This window comes from Camelus bactrianus, chromosome 1 (assembly GCF_048773025.1).
Source record: "Camelus bactrianus isolate YW-2024 breed Bactrian camel chromosome 1, ASM4877302v1, whole genome shotgun sequence".
Classification (NCBI taxonomy): domain Eukaryota; kingdom Metazoa; phylum Chordata; class Mammalia; order Artiodactyla; family Camelidae; genus Camelus; species Camelus bactrianus.
Window position 1 is genome coordinate 102,487,021 of NC_133539.1, and position 27,989 is coordinate 102,515,009.

A 27,989-nucleotide genomic window follows, 5' to 3' on the forward strand; every position below is an offset into this window, starting at 1 on the left:
TGTGCAACAAACTGGGCATGTGAATACATGTGTTTCCCACCCCACCCCCTGCCCTGTGCCCCACTCCCTGCACAGCAGGTGAAATGAAGTCTCTCTTCTATAGGTTTGTGTCAGAATCAGTCTCTCTTGGGTACCCTGGGGAGAAAAAAAATTCATCCATTTACCCAATAGCTCAATCAGAAGCCTCCAAAGTGCCATTTCCTCTTCTCTCCTTGTGGGTCAGGAAGGGGATGTTGAAATCTACAAATGACTGATGTGTGGAGGTGATGGATGATTTTACAAATGGGAGTCTCTGCTCAGTGTGAATGGACGCACAGCTGCTTTGTGGGAAAGGGTGGTGGCTTTCCATTGGCTATTTACAGCTATGCCTGCATAAGCAGCCTGTCTGGGGTGTGCACATCTCCACACACAACAGTGTTCACAATCTTTGCATTCACTCCATCACAGGCCAGAAAACAGAGAGCTAATGTGGTGACTCTATAGTTTGGTATCTCCTACTGCAGAAAGTCTGTATGTAGAGTCCTCCGAGGTGGAATAGTTGATAGACAAAGAGGCAGTCCCTAAGGTTCCAGGGCCACGCATCCTGTACCTGGATTTGGCAATTAGATTGCCTTCCTGCAACAGCAAGGGTTTGCGCTTGGATGGCTGCAACAATTGGGTGCTTTTCCATGTAGAAGAATCACTGCAGCTCTGAGCAAAATGTCAAAGCTATTTCTCTCCTTTGGCCTAGTTCCCCGCTTCTCCCAGGTTTCAATCCTAGATCCCTTGCTACTCACTAACTACACCTTAATTGACATTCAAGTGGTGAGACACCCCCTGTCTCCCAAAGTACTAGCCGGGAACAAAGTGTGTCTCCCTGGGTGTTTGAATTTGAATAGATGATACTTTAAGTGTAAATAATAATAAAAGTTGACATATGTTGAACATGTACCATGAGCCAGGTGCTGGCTAACTGCCTTTTGTGAATGTTCTCATTAATTTACAGAAAGACTCAAAGTTAAGGATTATGCACAGTTTACTCAGCCAACAGTAAGTGGTGGAGCTGGGATTTAAAACTAGGAGATCTGATTCCAGAGCCTGGGCTCATGGGTACCAAGCGTTGTTATCTTGAATGAAATTCTATTTATGGAATATAAGGCAAGCCCCCAAGAGTAGGAAGACCCAGGAGCCTGCCAGGCTCACCTGCTTCTAAGTTGGTTTTGTCCCTTCTGGGAAAGCCAGAGCAAATCTTTGTTGCCATGGTAACCTGTTGCTCTGGGCAGCTGACTCACCTGACTTCATAGCCACAGGAACCAAGCTATTCCCACAGGCTCTGAGTGTGTCTGTTGCTGAATCGGATAGCCACCCTGCCAGTTCTTATGACACTATAATCAAGACTACATTACCAGAGTCCACCCCACCAGGCCCTTATATCATTTCAAGTCATTCCAGCACGACATCCATTATATTAGTGCCTTACCATGTTATTAGAGAGGTTACTGAAGAGCTTATGCATTCCAGAGAAAGAGAATGCTAGTGTCCCTTAAATGAAATAAGGCAGGAAACAGTTTACATCTGTCTTTCAAAAATTTGTGGTCCCCTTTCTTCCACATTCTGTGCCCTTTTCAGCACTTAACATGTTGTAAAATGACGCAAGTAATGTTAACAATAAGAATAGCTGTTTGACCTTCCAGAAAGGTAAAAAAAGTATCTTAATTCACTTGGTATTTTTTAGTCTCCTGTTGAACATTGTAATAAATACACACACACACACACACACACACACACACACACACCAATGCCTAAGATTGTTTCTGTGTGAAAATTGTCTTACTATTTCCTGGTCCATTTCAGCAAGATCTTGTTTTCTTAACTCATTAAAAGGATGTGGTTCACTTACAAATCTCTAGCTTGTCTGTGCCTTGCTTTTTTGCCACCCCTTTCAACCTGGAATCTTTATTGGATACCGTGCAGCCTGCCACTAAGGAGCTAGCATCGTGGGATGGGTGGATGCAGGTATGGGTCTCGTAGCAGGAAGACTCAGACTTCCATGGCTGCACCCAGAGGTGCACTAGTCCAGAACAGTCCTCCAGATTAAGCAACATGCGCAGCAGGCGTTTGATACAAACCAAACTTTAGGTGTGAGCATTTTGTCCTGCCAAAGACCAAGCCTGCTTAGTCCAAATGGCTTATGTGTTTGTTTGTTTATTATTTAATCCTTGCCTATTTCTAAATTGGATTTGAGACAACTCATAACAGGAGCCATGTACATCATGGGACCATTTAGTTGAGGATAGACACTCAAGTGCTTTGGGATAGAGTTTTTCTGCAAAATTAGGCAGCTGTTCATTGCTGTGGCTTGGCAATAAATATAGCTCTGAGCTTTCTGGCAGCCAAAGCCAAAAGGGAAACTTGATGACTTATGTAGGAACAATACAGTATTATAAACAGAAGTCATACTTATTTATAAAATGGGCAACCTTGTTTTCTAAAATTTTAAGGAAATTTATCACATGCATATTTATATAAGGACCTTTGAGCACTATAACAGACAATGTATTGTCTTAGGGAAGATGGAAATCCATTCTTCATGTAGTCATTTCCCATATCAACCATCAATAAAATCTGAGGGTGTGGTATTAAATTACAATTCTCTGCTGATATTTCATGTAATAGGAAAATCCTTCTAGTTCTAATCCATAAGTAAACTAATATAGCACAAAGCTAAAATCTAGAAGACTTTTTAAAAAGTGCTTAACAAATGAATATATGAGAATGAATACAGCAAACTAAATGAACTGAGTTAACAAGTAGTTTATGAGTAACTGTAGCAGTAACCAGCAATCCCAAGGCCTTGCATGGATTCACTAACAATACATCATGTAAGTTCTAGGAAAGGTGCACAATAGTTTCTCAACACAATTCCACCAGCCCTTTCGGTGCTAGGTGGGTGCTCAAGGATGCCCACTAGGCCATCCCCACATCACACCTCTTACTGGTTCCATGAATTGGGTTTTCACACAAGATTTCATTTGAAAAAAAGATTTCTGTTGCTTTAAACAAAATACATCTGTTTTTAAGAACATTTTTAAATTTTTTTCTTACTGCCAAGGTAAGGTATACACATTGTAGAAAATTTGTAAAATGAAGATTCACAGAAGGAAATAAAATTAGAGTTACCTATATTCTCACTGCCTATTAATAACTGTTTTTAGTGTTTATCTGAGTCCATCTAATTATATGCATTTACATGTACTTAATTAAACATATGCATGAATACATATATGTGATTATATTTTTATTTTTAAGTAACTTGCTTTTTTCATTCAGCGATTTATAATGGATTTTTTCATGGCATTAAATATTCTTCTATATTACTATTTTTAATGGCTGCCTAATACCATATCATATTAATTATTCCCATAATTTATTATATCAACCTTTTGATTGTTTATAGTTTTCAACATTATTATGATTGTGATGGTAATCCTCATATATTAACACATGGATTCTTATTTATTTAACTGCCTTAAAATAAAGTTGTAGAGTTAATAAGAAGGCTAAAATTTTAATGTCATCCAAGTTATCCTCCAGAAAATGTCTATCCTTTTGTATTTCCGCCAGCAATGTAAGCGCGAGCTCATTCACTCACATCTTCACCGCACTGACTCATTTTCATCACTGCTAATTTGATAATCAAGTTCCATTTCATTCTGATTTAAATTTATTATATTTTCACCAAGGAAATCATTTTAATTATGTCATTGGCAATTTGTATTTCTCCTTTGGTGAACTACCTGTTTATGCCCTTTGTCCTTTTTTCTAGCGAGGCGCTGATAGTTGTCACATTAAATTTTAGAAGATCTTTATCTATTAAGAAAATTAACCTTTTAGCTGTCCTGTAGGCTATAAATAGTCTCCAATTCATGGTTTTACCTTTCAAATATGTTTTTTTTGTTTAGGTTGATGTAGACATTTTCAAGTTTCATATGGTTAAGTTTATCTCCTCCTTAGAAAGCCCAAGATTTTATTAATTTCTACTTAGAAAGCCCAGTGTTTGTTGACAATAATGTGTACTTTCTTTTAATAGTTGTCTGGCTTTATTTTTGCATTGAAATCCAACTGGGATTTGTTTTGATATAAGGTGCAGTATATAGTGGAGATTTGATTCTATTCACTCATCCTAAGACCCTTCGACCTTAACCTATGAATTTATACTACAGTGTCCACATGTGTAGGTACATACATATATGTGCAAGTTCTGGCCTTTCTATTGTTCCACTGAGCTTGTGGTTTTGGTCTTTACCGTTTTCATCATTTCAGCTCCATGTTTCATTTTAATATCTAATAGATCCATTTCTTAACCCCTTCCCCCCTTTTCAAGGACCTCTTTGCTATACTCATTTTTATTATTCCAGAATGACTTTGAAAATAGTTTCATTATGTTTCAAGCAGAAAATAACTTTAGGATGATGATTTGGTTTGTCTTAAATTTTTAGATTAATTTGAGGAGAAGTGGTGTTTTTACAACATTGAGTCTTCCTACCCAGGAATATGTTATATCTCTCCATTTATTCAAGTCATCTTTTATGGCCCTTAGTAAATTGTTATAGTTGTCTTCACATTAGACTTACAGATTTCTTGTTAAGTAGTTTTTAAGCTATTTTATATTTTGGCTTACTGTGATGAGTGGAAGCTTCTTCCATTATAGTTTCTAGACGGCTATAGTTTATTTATGTGCATGTAGACTTCACTGTACTATTTGACTTACTCTCTGCAGCTCTGAAATAGAGAACATGGGCTGATGTGTAGAATTAGGACTGATGGATCAAACTTATATTAAACTATCAGGCCCATGAGGGCTGTATCATCATTGGCAGTGTGGCTGAAGCATGCTAGGCATTCAGTGTCTTTTGAGCAGTGGAATGAATGATTTTAGCTCAACAAAAGGAAATATTTCCAAAAGTTGAATAACAGACTATTTTATAAGGTAGTGAGTGCCTTATGCCTGAAATATTCTTGCAGATTTTATATTCTGGTCAAGATATTCCAGAGCAGATTCATACACCAACTAAAGGATATATAATAAATTGCATTAATTTGCAATTTCATTTCTCTAACCATTAAGTTAAAATAGAGACATGTGACCTAAGGAAACAAGAGCATAGTCTAAAAGAATATGGTGGGCATATGTTGGTTTTGGCTGCCCAGCACCCATTCTCACTTTTACTGATAAAGCATCCTCCTGTTACTTAGGGAACTACCCCTCCTCCATCAGATACTAACTTGTAAACCCCACCCTCCCACTCCCCTCCCCTACAAAAGATAATAGGGACACCTGAAGCTAGGTCAATCAGAAACTCTTCCCCCAGGATGTGAACTTTAGGAGGGAGAGAGAAGGGTCTATAACTGTTGGCACCCATAATTTCCAAGAGTGGAACACTGTTGGGACCCTCTATTTATTTCTGCCATAGATCCCTGGAGCTGCCTTCCTGCCTCTTCCCTCTAGTAAATTCCTTTCTGATTACAGTTGCCGGAATCAGTTTTTATTGCTTATAAACAAAGAAACCTAAATAGTACGAGGGAAGGAATAATCCATGAGGTATTTCAACAAAAGAAGCTGCATAACTTGGTGACAATTCAGAAGGGAAGAGCGGCTCAAAGACAGCACAGCCTCTAGGCCTGGATGCTTGGGACCATCTTATGCCAGGTGCATACTGATAGACAAAAAGAATCACGCTTTTAAAGACAGTTTGCACAGTGTTCATTATCCTTTTCAATTCAGCTTCTTGTAAGATTCATTATGAACGCTTCTTTGTGAGGGGGGCTTGCTCATTACCACATCTTCTGCTTTCACTTTCAGTTGTTACTAATTTGATGATGATCATCTGATTTATTTTGATCATCTTTTACTTCAAGGGCCACATTTGCAGCCACCTCATCTCAGTCTCTTGGAAATTGCACCTGCAAGTATTCAGTAGTCACGTAGAAGAACTTAGTTTTATGGAAACAAGTGGCTTTTAGACATGCAAATGAAGGTTGTCATTTCTGTTACCCAGAAGTCTGATGCTCTGCTATTGGAAATATACAAGTGCAGTTTAAGAAAACTTTTATATGGGAAGACTGGGCAGAATGTCAAATGCAGGTGAAAAGTCTTTCTGGAGAATGAGGATGTGTAGATAGAAATGGATTTTAAGGAGTCCTCACGAGCCAGGATTGCATAGAAAGAAGGGAATTTATATGAAAGTGTCTGCCCTAATTACAGAATCAGCCCCTGGGGGATATGTCTCTGGCTTCTAGCTCTTCTGCTAACTTGCTGAGGGATTGGAATAAGTCTCCCTGTTAATTGGTATCTCGGTTTTTTTTTACGGCCAAGGTAAAAGGATTTTTATTATTTTGTAATAGAAGGACACTTACACATACAGAATGTGGCTTTTGAGTAAACACATGACCTGAGGTATTCTCTCCATGAAGCACCTGGAACACATGCATACCTAATTTCTGATCAAGCAGAATTTTTTTCTTGCAGAGTCCTATTTTCTAAAAGTCATTAGGTTACTGAGCCATTATTTTAAATTGAATATTGAAAATAATTCAGCAGTATTATTTATAGCATAATCTCTAGTGGAATTGAATCCTGTCATAGAAGCTGCTTTTCAGTTTATAAAGATAACCCAAAAGCACAGCTGGACAGGTTGTTTGAAAATTCATTTTTATAATCTGTTTCCCAGCTGAGACTTTAGGGGTCAGGTTTTTGCCAGAAGCAAACTTTCAGGGACTGTCACTAAACACCTGAAGAGCAAGATTTCTAATGGCAACATTGACACCATGTCTAATGATTTCTCCACTTCCAGGCACTGCTGTAATAAAGACAGCTTCCATTTTTAGATTCCTGGGGCATATTTTATGTCCATTGGAAGTGAAAGAGGAGGAGGGGGGCCATTGGCATCCCTCATTTTCTCATGCAAAAAGTTAGAACTGTATAGCCCACTGTTTACACAGCTTAGAATGGTTTCCATCTAAGAAAACAAACATGTAAAAGTCTGAAAGAAAAGTGCTCATTACTAAGCAATGCTATTGGGCTTTGTAGTCTGATTCTAGAGAGTAAGAGACTGAAGAATTTTTTTAAACACAGAAGGGTGAAAACAAGTGACACTCTGGCCCATTCACTAAGGAATTGACCAAGATGTCTGAAAGAGAGAAGAATTTAGCACACACAAGCATCAAGCACAATATAAACAGTTAATTCATCTCAATCCCATCAACCAGGCCTTTTCTCCTGTTGGTCTCAAATGACAAAGGCCTAATTACATTGTCATGATAAGGAAAAGCTGACACTTGAAAGCTCAAGTCCTGCTTATCTGTCAGGTCAGTTCTTGAAAGGCTTTTGTAAAGTAGTCATGAAGGGAAGCCTGGGGAAGTCTTTCTTTTTTGCAATAGATAAGGAGGAAAGATTTCCAAATGAAATGACTATTACTGGACATGTTGCAACTTCACTTGATCTGAGTAAGTTGGCTTTTTACCTCTCATCACCATCATCTCTCAGCTTGGCAAAAACTTGTCTGTAACTCTTAAGAAGGCTTCTAGTTCAGAGGTGAATGTGTTCTGTTTGGCTTTCTACTGATGCATCGCATGACTGGATGGGAAATATATTTCTAGATCTCAGTAAATAAAACAAATCACCAGGAGGGGACTTAGTTTGAATTATTTCTCGATTCAAGTCTGGCTGGTTTCAGTTTCTATATACATGTCATTAGCTGACATCTCAGCTTTAGACTGTTCTTGCTTCATATTGACAGGACCATGTGAATCCAGATTAATTAGCCAACAATTCACCAGCAAATGAGGGGCATTGAGTGTTTTCCAAGCCAAAAATAAAACCCGGAGGCTCAAAATATTAGGCATTCAAGCTGTAGCAATAGACACCCAAAGTTCTCAAGGGGATTAGTTAACCAACTTGCTTAACCAAGGGCAAACGCTCAACGATGCCATCGCAATAAAAGCAGGGGTGTAAAGTACATCTCGCATAACAACATATTAACTCACAGCTGCACTTTCTTGAACCAAACAGCTCATCATTTCAATATTCAGACAACCTTGCACATGTAACTTGAATAGTGGACAAATTCACCTCTGCTTTCTTCACTGTAAATGTTTTCAGTCATGATTTAACATCTCCCCATGGTGTCAGCAAGGCTTAGGGAAAAGAGAAAGTTCTTCCTTTTTCAGTTGCCCGTGTTCTGCACAGGTATGTAGAAAATTGTCAGAAGATAGATGGTACAAATGACTAACATGTAAGTGAAGGAGAAAGAGGGGTTGACGATCATTCTCAGTCCCTATAGCAAATGGATCAGTGGTTCATTTCATCAGACTGGGGGCGGTAAGTGAATAAATACATGTAGTAGAAAAGGAGACACAAAAACTGGTTCATTTGAAGAAAATCTTCTGGATTCTACACAAGTGTGGAAACTTCACATGGAAAAGTACAGTGGGCCATGGGACATGAACACCTGGGGTGAGCTTGCTGATTAGAGATTTAGGTGACGATGTCCAGCTGACTCTAAGGAAATGGAAACTGAAAAGAAGGGACAAACCTGACAAACACCAACATTTGAGGTAAAAAGCCAGGAATTTAAGCTAAAGGGGATTTTTCTTCTTCTCTAGGCCTCAAGTTAATTTGCATAAATATTCACTACTACATTATTGAAGGAGATTTTTGTTTTAAATGGAAATTTATAAACCTTGCAGCATTGACAAGAAGTAACTCTTAAATGCATGCCTACCTTCTGCATTGAAGAATCTAGAAATAAGAGCATAGATGTGTGTTGTTTTCTGAATTGATACTCTTACATCCCGCAGACTCATGATTAATTTGCGGACTGTGGCATTGCCAAATATGGTGAACTAGACAGTGATTGTACGCTTTGGAAACTTGGAATCTTTCATATTCCCTGAAGGAGTTTTCTATTTCGCTAAATCTTTGACTTTTCAGTTCCAGGTTCACGTTCAGCAGTGGTTGGTAGGAAACCTGTCAGAAATGTCTCTTTTTACCAGATCAAAAATAAATAAAAGTGTGGCATGGAAAAATAACCCATCAACCTTAAAACCCCTCAGAGTATCGTCTGAGAGGAAGACACATTTTTTTTTTCTTTCTCGCTTGCTCTCGCTCTTTGTTCTGATGATATAATCAATATTTCCTGTCCAAAAATGCAATATTCTCTGGTCTTAGAAACCCCTCAAGTCTGCATTTAATGTCAAAGAAAATCATGCTCCATGTGACAGATGTTTGCTTTTCAGCTGCTGTATTTGAAGGCTTCATCAACTTTTAATGAGAAAAGAACTACTGAATAATGTTATCAGTAGTAGAGACTGTAGGTGACAATAGTCTTGAATAAGAAAATTTAAACACTAGAAGAAAATGGGCCCTGCCACTAATAAATTCACATAAACATCTATTTCTATGCGAGGATCAAAAATAATTTCTCCTGCATTCTCTTTTTAGAGCAGATAAATATTTCTTGAAATAGAGTTTCATTCCTTTTACAAACCTGCATTTGAGTGTCTGATGTCTGCTGGGCACTGTTATGGAATTGGGGGCAATTCAAAGAGGGAGGTCATTGACCAGCCCTTCAGGAGATCAAGGTCAAGAAAGGACACTGGTAATTCAGTTGTCAGGAAGTCAACCTGAAGCTAGGGGGACAGGGAAGGCGACTTATAATTCTTCAATTCCATATATGCAGACCTTGGAGCAAATGTAAAAACAACCATTCAGATCACATTTAAAATGGGGAGGTGCTTAGAGATCATTGAGCAGTATTTGCCAGTTTCTTGACCCTTGTTGGAAAAAATAAAATAGTTTTATCACGCATTTATCTGCATGTAGCATAATTTTTTGCCCACAAGGGTACTTATATACTTTAAAATACACAAAAATTCTAATTAAAAATTATGAGGTTCTTATATTTTCTTCCACCCTTCGGTGGATTTTCTTGTATACTCCAATTTAAAGAACACTAATGCAGACCATCTTCTTCAATTCATTGAGAAGAAAACAGAGGGCCAGGCAATGAATTTAAATTGCACTAGTCATTCAACTAGCTAAGTGTCTGAACTATGACCAGATAGATACCAGGTCTCCTGGCACCCATTGTAGTACAGTTTTTTATATAATTTAGAACCACACAGTGAGCCGTGAAATCATGTACACATGTTTATACATATACCTATACAATATTTAGTAACACAAGAGCTCTCTGAGAGGGTCCAGAAACAGAAATCACAGAGAACAGTATAAATGGTTCTCTGGTAACCAAAAAGAGTTAATTGTCCTCTCAAAATTGATTCTCTGGAAAGAATTTACTGGCTAGCAGAATCATTATTCTTCCCAAAGAATTATGGACCACCTCGTGTTGTTTCCTAAACTACTTTGCTTGCCAATTAATTTGAATTTAACTGTGTACCTCTTTGTGGTTTCTCAAACAGCTCTTTTAGTTAGTGTCATAAAGTGTTGGTTTTAGTTCTTGTTCAAAATTGCATAAATGAGTCCTTGCAGACAGCCCTTCAGGGATGTTGCTCACCCCTGAAAGCTTGCTGTGCAAACTGAAAGGCAATTTTGAGCACACATGTGAGTCAGAAACTCTTATTATTATTTTCTCTAGGCCACTTCTTGATTTCTTTCAGAGCTCCTAATTTATTTTAGTTCTCAGCTATTTTTGAGCATGCTCCACTCCCTGTGGACCGGATATATGTATTTGGTTCCATTTGTCATTGCCACAGGACCCCATAAATACAACCTGAAACCAAGACCTTAGACGTGCAGCCTAGTAGTTGCATTTAATGACTGCTTGCTTTTGCGGAAGAGGTAGAAGCAGAATGATCAGATTTTACTTCTGCTGGGAAAGAAAATGAAGTAATGTTTTAACAGCAGAAGACAGACGTACTATTTGTTTCATAGTTTTATTTTATGGATACTAGAACTAATTTAAAATGTAAGAGAAATACCTTCATACTTATAATAATTAGACTATTTAAACATGGATCATATTCATTGTTTCTTCTAAGTTTTGTATTTAGAAAAAATGTAATTAGTTGATTCAATGTGTGTTTATTCCCTAACCTATAATGGATTAAAACCCAAAATATGCTGGTAAACTGCACGTTCCTCAAACATGCCCCTCAGTCTCCTACCTCACTCCCTTCACTCAGATTGAATTCCCTACCCCTGACCTTGCACCTCCAAATTCTTCTTATTTTTCAAGACCTAAATGCCTCTGCATCCTTTAGGAAAAGTTTCTCATCTCTCTCCCACCTTCCCCAGTCCAAAAGAAATCACTCCCTCTCAGAATTCCTATGTTCTTATCACCTACTGCATTCTGCCCCCTATTAGGTGTCTCTGTATGCACGTGGTCTCTGGTAGGAGACATAAAACTGCTTGAGATCTAGGACTGGGTTTATTCATCCTTGCATTCCCCATAGCCATAATGTATGCTTTCCTCATGGAATGACCTCAGTAGATAGTAACATTTGAGTGGAGGAATAGCAGGTACCCTAGCTAACTTGCAAAAATATGGTACCTTAACTATAGTATACTGAGAATTGTCTAGGTTTGGATTTCTAGGAGGGAGGAGCACATTTTCACTTGCTCTTCCTTGATGTGGGAGTTAATGTGGAAGAGAAGGCAACAAATAATGATTTAGTTATCAAAAGTTGTTTATGAACTGAGAAAAAAAGATAATTAAAAACGTGTTGCTTCTTTGGAGCTGTCTTCTAATTGTCCCAAGATGCTAAAAGGCAAGAATAAAGCAAAAATCTCTTTTTTAAGACCATACGAGATCAAGGCCAAGCCATTGCAAAGGGGAGTTGAGACTTAATACCAAAGTGTCGGTCAGAGATTCACATCTCAAAGTGGGATCCTAGAACTAGTAGCATGGGCGTCCTTGGTAGTATAAATGCAGAATCGTGGGCTTTATACGAAACCTACTGAAGCAGAATCTGCATTTAACAAGATTACCAGGTGGCTTGAATGTTTAGTAATTTCCAAAGGCATGAGGTGGAGTTCAGAAACCTCTCTTGCCTAATGCAGATTCTTGGGCCACAGCTGAGCTTCCAGTGGGGTCAGGTGGTTTCTGATGCATGAGGATGACAAGATAAACTGTAAATCAAGCACAGTCTGGGAGTGACAAGCGAGACAGAGGGGTGAGAAGCAGCGGTAAGGAAAAAGAAAGGAAGTGGGTTCCTCTGAGGTGAACTGTGTCTGGCACCTGAGCACAGATATCAGAATTCACCATTTTCAATGCCCTTTGACCTGAAAGTTTGTGGTCTACAGATTTACCACATTTTCTGCACAGAGGAGATTTCCTGAGTTCATCTTTAAACCTTCTAGCTTACTTGAAAAAATTAAGTTTTTATGATTTGAGGGTATGGTGATGATATGTTTTAAAATTTTACTTTAGAAAGGTTGTCTATCTAAAATTGAAAGAATATTTGAAAGTGTCTAAGTTTATCTTGTCTTCACTTTTTGAGAAAGTCAGGCTGCTTTTATTCAAAAGGTCTATAGGTTTCATTTGGAGCCACTATTATTACTTTGTCCTGAACTTAAAAAAAAAAAAACAACTAAATTGAGATGTTAATCCTAGTGAATTAATAAAATAATATATAGGAAAATGGTAGACCCATAGAACTGGAGGATATTTAAATTTCTACTTTATGAAAAAATTTATTTCTATAACACCTCTGACAGATGATTATTCAGCCCAAACATTTCCCATTATAGCGAAATTTTCACACTTCAGGGCAGCCACCCCACTGTAGGATTGTTCTCACATTTTGGAAAAATCCTGTGATTGGGAATCAGAAGACACAGGTCGGAGTCTGGGCCACCCCTCTTTAATAGATCTACGCCTAACTTACTCCTCTCCCCAAGCCACTTGTTCCAATCTAGTGGCTCAAACTCACATCACTTTTTAAAAATATGAATTTCAGCCATAGGTAGGATTGAAATGAGCCTGAGTCCAGTCCTCTGGGACTTGGCATGTTGTCTTAGTTGACATTGGCATCTTCCATGGTCCCAGTTATAATAAGAGAATACAGGCTGAATCTTATTTTCTGATAACACAGCTTCGATGTTTTCAGAGAACCTGAAAGTTTAGAATGCAAAAGGACCACAAGAGACTGCTGGTCAGGTTTCTGTCAGGAAGAGAGGAACCAACTGGTTGTCGACAGAGTTTAACTCAGGAAATTGGATACCTAGGTGGTAGAGAGCTGCCAAAGTAAAAAGCGGGCACTGAGGCAACACAGAGGTAGTAATTGCAGGAAGCAAGTGTGAACCCTAGGACTGGAGGAGCAAAGGAAAGAGAATCTAGAAGCTTCTTAGAAGGAACCTCTGAGCTGGGAACCAGACCTCTGAGGACACTGCCTGGCTGCTGCTACTTTCTCTGAGGGGGTCCCAGGAGGCTAATCCAGAGTGAAGCTAAAAAACAGAAAACAAGCCTGGGACCAACTGCTAAAGCTATGGTCAAGAACCATTGCTAAGATGCAGCCGAGAGGAGCAGCAGGCAACCAGGGAGAAGCAACACCTTCTCTCCTCTCCTGCATCCTGGTCTCCCTCAGGGGCTCCGTACTGACAGATCCTAGCTGGCTCCAGCAAAGGAAGATGCGGTCTGCAAAGCCCGACCCCAGAAACACAGAGCCAACACATGCGCTGAGACACTGTAGTTTGCCAACTGACCCAAAGAACACTTGGTCCTCCTCCCCCACCTTTTTACACCTGAGAATCTGAGACCCAGAGCATGTAAGAGGTTGTCTAGGGCCCTCCTTTACAGTGGTATGGCTCAGGCTAGCAGGTATGCACAAATATAATGGCAATTAAAATGCACTTTTGTAAGGTAGAAAACTGCTAACTCTAAATCTGTTTAGATGGCAAAGAATTTTATAGGTAATAGATGTATTTAGGTGAGACATTTTCAAAATGTGTTTTGGCTTGTAAAAGTCATACTAATTATAGTTAATTTGTGTGAGTTGATTAATTACCAAGCTATAGAATTATGATTGTGTATACTGATACTAAGGGTCGGATCAACTTAGTTGTTTTATTTTAATTACAACACTAAGACTCTGGTCACATAGGCACCCTCTTCATTGTTTGTTGCTTGTGTGACTTATCTGTACACAAAACTCAAAAAATATTAGCAGAAACTTTGTTAGTGTTCTAACAGAAGCAAGGAAACAAAAACCAGTGGAGCTACTGGGGAAAATATCCTCAAAGGAGACATCCAGGCAGATCACATGTATAATATTCATCTTCAAATCTCTGACTTTTTCCCTGGGACATCAGAAATGACATTTTTAGATAAGCTAAGATTACCCTAAACATTCACGGATGGTCTAATACAGGGAGAAAAGCACAGGGAGTCTGTGGAATTTCGAATCTCAGCTCTGTCACCTTCAAGGTGACCTTGAGTAAATTACTTTAGTTTCTCGTTACATGGGGATAGGACTGTTCATTTATTCAACAAATATGTGGAGGGCCTACCATGTGCCTGGCATTGCTCTAATGGTTGGGGACCAGTGAATCACTGTGCACTCGATGAGTTTCCATTGCAGTGCAGGAAGGCAGAAAATAAACCTATAAATATATAAAATGTTAGGTGGCAGTAAATAATATTAAAAAAATAGATTATTGTAGGCGAGTAGAGAATGATGAGAGAGATTATTTTTGTAGAGTATATAGCAAAGGCCTGTCTGACAATGTGACATCTTAAGGAAAGGAGGGAACCATATAGATGTTTGGAGAAGAACTTTCCAAGCAGTGGGAACCAGACATGCAAGGGCCCTGCAGTGGGAGCAGGGAGCAGGAAGCAGGGAGCACGGTAGGAGAGGAGGTCAGAGAGCTGTGGAGAGGGGAGGAGGGATCTAGGTCTAGATCTAGGTCTAGATCTAGGTCCTGCCTTTTAGTCATGGGGATCTATTACAGAGCTGGGAGCAGAGGACTGACATGATCTGAATTGTCTTAAAAGAACCAGTATTGCTAGGTAGAAGATAAACTGGGCCCCAGGGGCAGCAGTGGAAAAGGGGTGGGTGGGGGTGGAACCAATTAGGAAGCTGTTGCTGTCATTCCAGGCAAAAAAAGAAGGTGGCTTGAAAAAGAGTGTTAGGGTGGAGGTGTTGAGAAGGTTTCAGATAAGTTTTGAAGGACAAGTCAACAAAATTGCTGATGTACAGAGAGAGGAGAGAAAAAAGGGTGTTCCCAGAGTTTTGGCTTGGGCAGCAGGAAAAATAGATATGCCATTACTGAGAAGGGGAAGATAGTGGGAGGGGCTGATCAATAGTGGAAGCCTGCTGTGAGATAATAAAACAATGAAATAAGGTGGTGTAAATAAAACTAATGTGTTCTTTGTTCACAATAGGCATTCAGCCAATCTTAGGCCACTTACCTATCCTTTATAACAATCCTTTGTTACCTGTTCTTCTTCTCAGAATGCATTTGTGCACTGCTCACACCCCTCTCCCTTTTTATTCACTACTTCTCCACAGATCAATACATAGTCAAAACATTTCCGCAACAGTAGGAGGTCAGCTAAAGCTCTTGTGGAAAAACCTCCAACAGACTGTGCAATCGGCAGAAATAGACAAATAACATTTTTAAATAAAGAAAGAAAAATATTTGATACCAAAACAACATTCATGGCAATCCTCCCAGTTCCTCAAAATACTTGACGTGCTTCGGTACCCTAAAAGTTTTCCTGTTACTGGTTGTTTTTTAATAGAAATTCTGTGAAGAGTGAAATATAATATTTCACAAGCTTTTTTTTCCTTAGAATTTCTGAAGACAGGCTAAAAAGCTGAGAAGTTAGCCCAAAAAATCTGTATAAATGCTTACTACATATATATTCTTTGCAAAATTTCCTAGCTGTTTTTATTCTTTTTGCCTAAAATTTTGAAACATAATATTAAGAGGAAATAAATGATAAAAATATCTATGCACTTATATTAGATAAATACATCTTAGCAATATTTTATCCAAAGCCAACCCTCAAAATAACAAACATATAGATAGAAGCATACAGTCTGCATGTTAAAAATATGCTTGGTTCTTTAAATTCTCTATTGCAGATACATTTGAAATGTCAATATTCAGTTCATGTAGTTCTATACTCTTAAGAATCATCAGCATTTAATTTATGAGTGTTTTTAGTTGGAAGATTCTGCTGCTTAAAATTCAGTTCAATCCCCTTGGTTTGAGTTGAGGAATACTTACATCTAGTGTTTTTCCCAAAGCCCTCCTTCATGCCCAATTTCCCATAATTAATCAAATCTTTAATTCAAAGTAGAATGCAGCCCCCACCACTTCCCCACCCCAGCTCAGGGCAATAACACAAAGAATAACAGAGCCCGGGGACAAATAACACATTTGTCCCATGGTTGCTACTCCTCTGTTCCCAGGCAGCATCTAGCGTATGTGTGGCTTCACGTAGTGTTTAAAGCTGGGTATAATGATGGCTTAAAAAATAATTCGTGCAACCAGCCAGGAAGCAGCGGAGGGCCACTGTGGGTAGGAAGCACACAAGAACAGACGAGCTTATCTTCAAGGAGTGTGTGCCTTGGATGTGTTCATGAGATTAGTCAGCAGCAGAAAGACAAAGCCCCCAGCTTTGCCAAGGAGGCAAGGGGCAAACGAGGACCTGTGTCTGTGCTTGGAAAGTAGGAGCATTGGCAGAGGCAACAGAACCCTTGTAGTTGTCTTAGGGTTATGACTTATGGTTTTTAATATTAAATTACAGTATGAGAGAAACTTCTTCAGTCTCCTTAAGGCACACAGTGGAAAGCAAATGTCTAAGCAAATATGCCAGCATTTCCTATAAAATACAGCAAAGTAGTTGGCACTCGCTAGGAGAGGCCTGGATTTGACTGTACAGTCTTTTGTTTATGAGTTTCCAAGTATAAATTTCCCAACTCATGATCAGACTATCGTTTATCCCTGGGAAGAATCTATTCCTTAATGCTTTTCTTTAGCTTTAAGCCTACAAGCTCCATGTTTAAAGCAAGTAGCAAGGTTTACCTGGGTTTCAATATCATAATTATTAGCAATTTTAACTCTACTGACATCAACTCCATTTTCTAGCTGGGATAGTACTACCCTTTGACTTAGATGAGAAAGAAAATTGTTTTTAACTGGTATGTTTTTAAATTTCAGGGATAGTCGCCGTTCTCTTCTGTGGAGTCACACAGGCACATTATACGTACAACAATCTGTCGCTGGATTCCAAAACCAGGACTAAACAGGTAAAAGAAAAAGCTCACTACAGGCTTTGTCTCTTTTCTCAGTGTAATGGTTATGTAGCAATTCTGGCAATGCACTCGGGAAGAATTTCATTAGTAAAGGAAGAAAAAAAAAGCTTAAGGCTTCATTATAGATTAGATATTTATAGATTTTTTTTTTCCTTCAGGATAACTATTAACAATTCTCTTGGTAAGCAAAAACATAGTTATAATAGTCTCTCCCTCCTGAGAAATGTGGACCGTAGACTGTCAGTCTTGAAGATGAAAGTCTCACTGTTGGTAATAACTCACAGTCACTTACATCTAAAAGCATTATAAAGCGTGTGCGATTGGGTAGTTACATAGAGAGAAGGAAATGGAGAAGAATAAGCAAGTGATGTTTGGTTTTTAATTGGGTGCTTTTGCTTCCAAGTAAACTCAACTGCCAGTTGTCACACAAGCAGGATGTATCTCTCAAGAACACATCTGTTTCAATATTTGCACATAAACACTCACAGATTCCTTCCACAAACATTTGCTGCATAGCCACTCTGTGCCAAGCACTGTGCTAGGGACTAGGAATAAAAAGGCAGATACCTTTAAGTGGGTCATTATCAAATCTGTTGATAAAGACATGCAATGAACAATTAATTATCCACAGTGTGATAAGTACTGTGATGGAAATATCTGTACAGATTGTTCTGGGAGAATTCAGCAGGGCCTCCACTCATGGTTAGGACTGGGAAGGTGAGGAGAAAGTTTCCAGAGCTGATAGCCCGATCTGGAGCTTGAAATACACATAGAAATTAATTAGATAAAGATGTGGGATTCATTGGGGGATGAGAAGGTGGCAAGAAGGGCATTCAAGGCCAAGGTTGTAGCATGGACAAAAGCTCTGAGGCAGATGATTGGAGCACTTTAAATAGCTCTATGTGGCTAGTGAATGAGGTTGGGCTGAAGCTAGTGGAATACAGTGAGGGATGAGACCACACACATACCCAGCGACCAGATCATGAACAGACTTCCAAACCTTGTGAAGAAGTTTAGACTTTATCCTAAAGGTAAATGGGGAGGAGCTGAAACAAATAAACTTATTGTCTCAGACTGCTGGAGGCTAGAAGTCTGAGATCAAGGTACAGGCAGGATTAGTTCCCTCTGAGGGCACTGAGGGAGAATCTGTTCTATTCCTCTTTCTTAGCCTCTGGTGTTTTTCTGGCAATCTTTGTGTTCTTTGGCTTCTAGATATATCATTCCTAATCTCTTCCTTCACATTCACACAGTATTTATCCCATGAGTATGCCTGTCTCCAAATTTCCACTTTTGATAAAGATATCAGTCATATTAGAATAGTTGAATAATATTCAACTTAACTAATTACATTTTCAATGACCCTATTTCCAGATACAGTTCAGATTCTGAGGTACTAGGGGTTAGGAATCCAACACATGAATTTGGGAGGGCATCATTCAGCCCATAACAGGAAGTCACTGGAGGGTCTTAAGTAGAATAATTTTAGGATAATTGAAGTTCTACTTTAGATATCACTCTGGCAGACAAGAAGAGCATGATTCAAATGGCACTTGTATAGTTAGCTTTTGCTATGTAACAAGCAACCCCAGTGGCATCCAACAATATTTATTTATCATGCATCTGCAGGGTTCAGCTCTTTTAATCCAGGTTGATCTGTGTGGCTCTACTTGTCTCTACTGGGCTGATTCACTGTCTGGGGGTTTGGTGGGGCTCTATTCTAGGGTAGGCTTGGCTGGAGCACCGTAGCCAGTGCCATGTGTCTGTCATTCTTCTCCTGGCAAAAGAACAAGCCCACTGTGCAAGTTCACTTCAAGCCTCTGCTTGCATCACATTTCCTAAACATTCTACAGGCAAAAAAAATCACATGGCTGAGCCCAAGGTCAAGAGACTGAACAGGTCACCAGCCCACAGTGGGAGAGCACTGTAAAGTTATATGACAAGGAACATGGATATAGAAAATGATGAAGAATTGGACCAAATGATTGTAATCTATCCCAAAGTGCAAATGGAGGTAGAGAGGCTCCTTATAATGAGCCCAATGATGTTGAGGACATCTGATGTGATACTGGGGCAGTGGCAGTGGCAAAAGCCGAAGTGATAGCTAAGCAAACCTGTAATTGGCTAGGAATGTGTAAACGATTTTTGAAGACTTACCTTAAAATTCTCTAAAATGGTCATTGTTTTCATCCCTCTCTCTTGGTCATGTCCCAAGCTCAGCTGGACCTGACCTCGCCTCCCACCTACCCAGGGACTCTTCAAGGTCACCCTTACCCTTTGCCCACCAGAGGACTCAGAAAATGCAATTACAGAAATTTTAAGGACCCCCGATTTTTTAAAAAATGAACAAATAATTGATACTAATATCTAGAAACCGCCAGTATAGTCTTCTAAGATCCTTTTAATTATGGTGACAACTAGCATTCTCTAGAGTTTAAAGGAAAATATCTTGAGCTGGTTTTCCCTGACCTCATGTAGTTCTCTGAGCATTTGTATTCTTGGAAGCTGAACTCTGTTGAGGGACTTACACTTTTAAGTCATGCTATCTAGACTTCTCGGCAGAACTTCAAAGATAACTCATCTCATGGCGAGACAGCAGCCTAGCACCTAGGGGAGACAAAGCCAAAATCAGTGCCCCACAGTGTTCTGTTCTCCTCTGAATGGCTTGACAAGCACTCCCTGATGGGCTGCCAGCATCCATTTTTACAGTAGTCTCCCTTAGGGAAGGAGATTTTTACAAGTTCATTTTTTAACATCCGGATAATTGCATCCCTCCATCTTTGTACCCCCCGTCGCCTTCTTTCCTTGGTGCCTGGTTCATCGTAGGCACTTAATGAGTGCTAATTCCCTTCCCTTCCTCACTTCTTTTCTTTCAAGATCTCTCATTTTCTATTTATTTTTTTCTCTCAATATAGCCATATGTGGCATATGTGCATATTTATACATGTGTGTATATATATATACATACATATATATATATATCTACTCACATATTCCTCACTCTGGTATATACAGTCTGATCTCATTGTAAAAATAATGAGATTAAGACCTTTAATTAACTTCACAGATCAGAAGTCCTTGGCCACATCTGCACCAATGTAGCAGGCAAAGTTTAAACTCCATGTGGGAAACCAATTACAAATTGTAAAGATAAGCTGAGGCAGGTATTAAGATTGTGGCTATTTCCTCTCTGAAACTGGAAAAGGTTTAGAAAGTATTATATGGTGACACATGGTTACAGAATACGTTATCTCCCTCTGCATCTCCCTGAGTTGTTCATTGTCAGTGGGAGAAGTAGCCTCTTTGCCTCCATCCCCAGGACTGTTTAATGGGATGTAAAGGAAGTCAGTTAGTGAAGTCTAAGGAAAATCTATGAAAATCAACTTTGTGTTATAAAATCCTTAGGTGATATGATTTACAGAGGAATTTTATTCATGGACTATGCCTATAGCAGCTAATCAAATAGCTACATCTGAATACAAAGACCTTTGAGAATTAATATATCCTGTATAGCTTCAAGAATCAGAGTGCCTTTTAAAATTGCATTTTTACTTTAAAATATGTTTTGTAACTGATAATGACCATCTAGATGCAGGCAAATTAATTTTCACTCCAGCTCATGAAGAAACATGTAACATCACTGTGTGTAAGGCACAAAGCAGAATAATAAACACACCCTGGAGCTGCTACCTACCATAAGGATTTATATTTTCATAGGAAAGCACTCTAGTGACAGGTACATGAGCATATATGCAGCAGTCCCTTTCCCTGGACTCGGAGCGGTTTGCTTACTTTAGGGTGTGCACATATAGCCCTAGAGAAGACAGATACTATAAGCCGTGACTCTTGCCCTAGAAACTGAGAACTGCTAGAGATGGACATCAGCACACCGCAGCCTGTGAGCCTAGAGCTCTCACTGAACCATCTGAAGACTGCATACTGACCGCATGACCCCACTCGTACAAACCCCAGCCTGCCTCCCACTCGCTTCCTCCCTCGTGGGAGGCTTAGGAGCCGGTAATCTGGGCCAGACTCCAGGGTGTTTCCATCATCTGTCTCTACCTTGCCTGAGGCTGATTTGCAAAACCATGTACTTCTTTATTATTCCTTTGAACTAGAATTTCTCCTTCTCTTCCTGCAGTTTCCACCTAAAATTTACTTCCAACAGATACACATGAACATATGAAATTAATTGAAATAATTAATATCTGTGATACATTAACATGTACAATTACTTATTTAATTTTTCCTTATTTCTCCACCTAAGAGGTAGCTCTCCTTATTATCACTGATAACCTTCATTCACTCAACTAATATTTATTAAGAGCCTGCCTTGTGCCAGCCACTCTTCAAGGTGCTGAAATACAAGAGTGAACCAAAAAGAATTGCTAATAGAGGAGCTTTATAGTAATCAAAATAAATAAGCAAAATATATAGTGCATCTGTGGTAAGTTATAAGGCCAATAATAAAGCAAGAAAGGGAGGTAGGAGTGTGTGTATGGGGAGGCAGATTGCTATTTTATTTTTGTTGTTGTTGTTGTTGATTTGTTTATTTTGGTGTTCGGGGTGGGGGTGGTTACTATTTGAGACAGAGTGGCCAGGGAAGGCCTCAATAAGAAGGTGATTCTTGAAAGAAATTTTAAAAAGATCTATGTGGGTATTTGGGGCAGAGCTATCCAGAGGTTGGGAACAATACATTAATAACAGCATCCTGGGACAGGGTGACCAATGTGGCTAAGGTGGAGTGGACCACGGGAGAATAGGAAAGACAATATCAGAGCAGTGACAAGGGATGTGTCCTGGAAAGCCTGAACAAGCTGGGAAAACACTGGAGGATTTTACGTTCAGGCATGGCATGATATGATTTAAGTTTTAAAAGAATAGATGTGCCATTTATTAGCTGAGAAAGACTGTAAGATAGCAAGTTTGAGGGACAATCAAGAACCAAGTGTTGACTTGCTACACTGGAGATATGTATTAGTCAATAAAGCAGAGCTGTTGATAGCCAGTTTCAAACATAGAATTTTGGAGTTCAGGAGAGAAGTCTAGACTAGAATAATATATAATACTGTTATGTATTGTACTATAAAATGTTACTATACTTTATTATACTATTATATTATATATAATATGTAATACTATATTATACTATTGTATAATAGTATAAATTTGGAAGTCATTAGTGTAGAAATGATATTGAAAACATGAGACTGGAGGAGATCTCCAAGGGAGTAATAGAAAAAAGATCCAAGAACCAGGCTTTGAGGCACTCCAATGGTGTAAGAAGTCAGGAACTAGCAAAGAAGAACGAGAGGGAGTAGCCAATAGGGAGAAGGAAAATCAAGAAAATATAGTGTCCTGGGAATCAAATGAAGAGAATGTCTCAAGAAGGAGCACGATGATGGTGCCAAATACTGCTGAAAGGTCAAGTAAGATGAAGGTCATGAACGTCATTGATGACGCTGATAAGAACCATATTGGTGGAGTGTCAGGTAAAAGCCTGAATATAATGGCTTCGAGAGAGAATAGAAAGAAAGAAGTTGGAAACTGTGTGTGCAGACAAGTCTTTCAAAGGGTGGGGAGCTGAGATGTGAGATGATAGCTGGAGGGAGAAATGAGGCTAAAAGAAAAATCTTTTTATTTTTAAGATGGAAGAGGTAACAGTACTTTTGTATGTGGATGGGAATAATAAAGTATAGAACACTGTGTGTTAGAGGATTTGCCCAGACTTATGAGTGGCAGAAGTAAATTTTGAACTTAGAATTTTTGAATTTGTAGTTTTACTTTGTAGTTTGCCTCTTAATAATGTTCTTTGATTAGTGGATGGGATTAATAGCAATTGTGGGCCTTAGCATCATTTATTCAGTAAATCTTCAATAAATAGATGAATGAAGTTTTGCTATCTTTGTTGCACTTTAAGCTAATTAGACATTTATCTTATATTTAATTCTATTATCTCTGAAAGTCTAACAATTTCAGTGCATTTTATTTGTTTGTTTGTTTGTTTATTTTTACTAAAATACAGATTGGGATGGACATAGATATTTTAATGCATTTATTTTGAGAAACCAGATCCTTGTCTACCATTTATGAGCAAACAATGACATTTCATTACAGCACATTCTTTCCAGATGCTTATTTTATTTCCATTCCCCCTGGATGATATTTGGAGTGTTTATTACCATTAAGTGGAAAAGCAGCAATGCAAATCCAGATTTAAATTTTTGATTAAAAACAATACAGTGGGAGCCAAATTGGATGTGCTGTGCATGACTTTGTAAGAAAATTAAGAAAAAAGAAATCTGGAATGTGGGAGAAGCTGAATGATATGGTGGAAAGAACACTTGACCAAAAGTTCAGAAAGCTGGGGTTTGCCCCTTAATCTCTACAACTGATTGTGGGGCCTTGGATAATTAATTTAACACCTGTGAGCTTCAGTTTTCTCATTTATAAAATGAATGATTGAACTATATGACTGGATTTTAAGAAACATCCTCTAAACCTAGTATTCTGTGACTTGGCACAAAGCACAAGATATGCATCTGGTTCCCTCTTCCAGACCAGGATTGGGCAGGGAGCGCTGGTTTACAGACTGCAGTGCATAGAGATGAGAGGAGACATTGCTCTTGTTGGCAAATCATCAGGTAGACCATTTTAATAAGTTGTCAAATCAAATCCAAGGATGAAGCGATCAAACATCAAAGGCCCTGGTTCACTCTGGGGTGAAAAATTTCTCTGAGGGCTGGACACCTCTTCCTGGAAAAATTCTCTGCTCCTGAGTTATTGCATGGGGTTTTTCAAGTACTGCCTGCATCCTTGGAGTAGAGAATATAGAGCTTACATTGCTACCACTCAGTATTGGGGTCTGAATGAAGGGCTTCCCAGCCCTTCATTTCAAGCTTGGACTGAGTGTGGACTAAGCACCATATGTCTGCATGGCAGGCACCATGCTAGAAGCCAGAGAGGCAAAGGCAAATAAGAAATGATTCTCACCCTTAAGAGCTCCTAATGTAGCAGGGGACACATGCATATACATACATGCACGCACACACATGCACAAACAAGAATCCCATGTGGCAGATGTTAACATAGAGGGATACACAAGGTGTCATGGGAACCAGAGGACTGCATTTCTTCCTGGAGGCAAGGAGTTCATGGGAAGCTGATTATGGATTGAGTGTTTTGGAGATGAGTCTAAGGATAATTAGGAGATTTTCTTCCAGATTTCTTGGGGAATGAAAGCAAAGAGAAAAGAGTATGCCAAGGCATAAAACTAAGAATGAGCTTGACAAGTCCCAGAAACAAAGATGTAGTACACTCTGACTGGGGCCCAGGTTGCCTTGGGGAAGTGGGTAGGAGTGTTTGGGCTGTGGGTACAGGCTGTGGAGCAGGAAAGGGAAGGCTGTGGGAGTGTGTTGAAAATTAAAATGGAGAGGTGAATTCAGGTGGACATTTTAGTGTCTCAGATTTAAAAGAACTATATTCTATAAGACTAACACTTGCTTAAGGCTTTTAGACATGGAGATGATGATAATAATCAGATCTGTGCCTTGCAAAGATAATGAAGATAGCATCATGGAGGAAATGACATCAACTCATGGCATCAATCTCACTGCTCATCGCACTTCCTTTTGATATATACTTACATGTGTAACATCTAAATTTATCTTAACCTTCTGTAGCTCTAGACATACTTTTGTCCTGTCTAATGTCTTAAGATGTTGTGGTCTATATGAAAGTTTATGGAAATTTACCATTTGGTTTTGTGTTGAACTTAGGAGTTCATTAAATTCTTGCTGAGTTAACAAGTGAATGAATGAATGAATTGTAACCATTAACATTCCAAGATAAAAAATAGGGGAAACAATATTTGCTAATTAATGGTTTCATTTAATTTTGATATGATGCATTAATTTAAATATAATGAGTTTGATGTATAAAGCAAATGTCTAGGGTAATCCTGAGATATTGAAAGGAAGATCAAGTATAATTCCATTACTTGTGTGAGTTTCCTGCAGTGTGCCTCTGCCTTATTGATTTGCATTACAGTGATTTTTGATTATGGCTTTGTGTAATTTTTCTCCATCACTTTTAACAAAAGCAGGCACGTTCCATCCCAGTTACCTATTCTGAGGCACAGCGGAGAGAGAAAATTGTGGGCAACAATGCCCCTGCCTCCCTGGCTTCTGAGAAGTAAGATCAAAGATATCTTCATAAAGCATAGAATTGCCTTTTTTAAAAACTCTAATTACATTTCTTTTGTCAAGATTTCTACCACTTTTCTTCTTCCTTTCATTCAAAGTACCTTTAAAAATACCATCCTAGAAGGGTTGAATTCATAAATGATGGCAAAGTGTTTAAATTTCTCCTTAGCTAAGCTGGTGATTCTTTTCAATGAAACTCATTATATTGTATAAAGGACATTTAGTAGTTCAGCTAATAAGTGTTCTCTTTTAAATGCTAATGAGAGTGGAGCTCCAACATCATGGCAAGAACACACTGTACTTTCAGTGCCCAGAAAGAATGATTGTCTGTGAACCACTAGTTAAGAAGCCTTACACCACAACCAACTTGCAATGTAGTAAGAACCACAAATGACCATTAGGCACCTCAATATTAGGTATCTCCTATACACCAGGTACTGGGACTCAGGGAGAAATAAAGCTAAGTAAGACATGAGATGTGCTTTCCCTTGAAAATTTCTCAGGTAAATTTTTTCTATGATAAAGCTATAACTGTACTGTAACTTCTCAATTAAATTTTAGCTACTCTTTTAACCACACATCTGTGTTTGTTTATCATAGTATATAATTGCAGTTGGAAGTTTTAAGTCATAAAATCCAAGAGGTTCCAAGCAAGGTGGAACTATAGAGATAAACTTTTAAACCCAGAATTTTGTTGAAGGAAACTGAAGCCCAAGCAAGTTTGAGGATATGAGGGATAGAATCAGTTGACCCAGGGGCCAACCTGGACATAGAACAGTGCTCAAGAGATACGTATTGTAAGCTAAAAATACATAGTACCCACCTCTAAAAGTAGCCTTTGATGTATTAGTTATCTATTGCTGTATAACAAGTTATCCCCAAATTTATCAGTTAAAACAGCAAACTTGTATTATATCATATAGTTTTGTGGGATCAGAATCTAGGAGCATCATCTTAGCTAGGTAGTTCCTGCTCAGGGTCTCACATGAGGTTGCAGACAAACTGTTGGCCCAGTAGTGTAGTGTCTGAAGACTTGACTGAGCCTAGAGGATCCACTCCAGGATGTCTCACTCACATGGCCATTGTCAGAAGGCCTCAGTTCTTCACCATGTGTCTTCCATAGGGCTGCTTGGGTGTCCTCATGATGTCAAAGTTACTTTCCCCCAGAGCATGTGTACAGAGAGAAAGCAAGAAGAATGCAGCAATGCCTTTTGTTAACTAGTCTCTGAAGTCACACATTGTCACTTCTGCCATATTCTATTTGTTAGAAGCAGGTCACTTAGACCAGTCCACACTCAATGGGAGGAGAATAAGCTCCACCTCTTGCAAAGAGGAGTATCAGAGAATTGTGGGCATAGTTTAAAACTACCATGGAACTTGATGTCATTTTTGGAAGTAATTTTTTTTATAATAATTTCAATATCTTATATGGTTGAATATTTAGGTTTTCTACTTCTTTAGTCAACTTTACTTTCCTAGTGTACTATCTAGTCTCTCCAGATTTTCAAAAATTTTAATAACAACAACTGTTGAACACTACAGTGTGCCAGGTACTATAAATATATGTTTCATATAAGTTATTCTAATTAATATTCATAAAAAATCCATGAGGTAAATAGTAGTATTAGTCAGATTTTTTTAAGCCTTAGACAAGTTAACATGGTTACCTAAAGAATGGGATTGTGCATCATAACACATTGTTTTTAATGTCTTTTTCATCTATTTGATTATAGACTTTTCCTGTAGAAAATGATGTGTGTGTGTTTTCCCCCTTCTTTAATTTAACTGCATACTATACTGATCATTTTAAGACACAGCATTTGGATTTGTTTATCCTTTCCACTACCACGTTCTCTAATTCATTCCTTTCTCCTTTTATCACTACCATTTTCTTCCTCCCATTGGGTATCTTTGCTTCTACCCTGTTCCCTTTAATAGATGACAGTGCACCTAAGTAACCTTGTCCCTGCTGACCAACCCTCCTCCCTTTGCTCTTCTTTTCCTTTCTCAACCGTAACACCAAACCTGACATGGCCTTAACAGGTAGAGCCAAGGATGTCATTTCTTTTTCCACCAAAGTATTGATGCTATCACATCTTCTATTCACCTCTTTATCTTGTAACAGATATTTTATTCCACTTTGCCGCTGTTGATTTTCTCTTTCCTCAGGATTCATCAGTGCTCCATGTAGCTAAGAGTAATTGAGCATTATTGCTGCTTTCTTCTGCTTCCTCATCCCAATAATAAAAGACTCTGTATCTGAGTCACCTGTCAGGACTGTCACCCGATAGGCAACATCTTTTGTGGCCCATATTAATTCACCATGACATTTCTTGCCAACAAGATTCCGAGTCTTCTCTTAATTTTTGTCTTATTCATCTTTCAAAAGCCCAAGAAAGGGTACTTTCTTCATTCAGAATTTTCTAAAATTTAATTTTTACTACATTTCCCCCAAAATAATGGCTTTATGTTCTCTACTCTGTGTTTTCCCTAAGAGGGCACTGTAAATCATTAATTTATTTA

General features: G+C 38.7%; 1 protein-coding gene across 1 annotated transcript in view; it reads left to right on the forward strand.

Annotated features, from left to right (window-relative positions):
• Positions 1-27,989, forward strand: part of SLC9A9 (solute carrier family 9 member A9) — a 500,318-nt gene that overhangs the window by 245,002 nt on the left and 227,327 nt on the right. Inside the window, exon 9 of the mRNA XM_010952224.3 lies at positions 17,171-17,259. Coding sequence (XP_010950526.2) covers positions 17,171-17,259 — 89 coding nt within the window. The remainder of the gene's footprint in view (positions 1-17,170; positions 17,260-27,989) is intronic.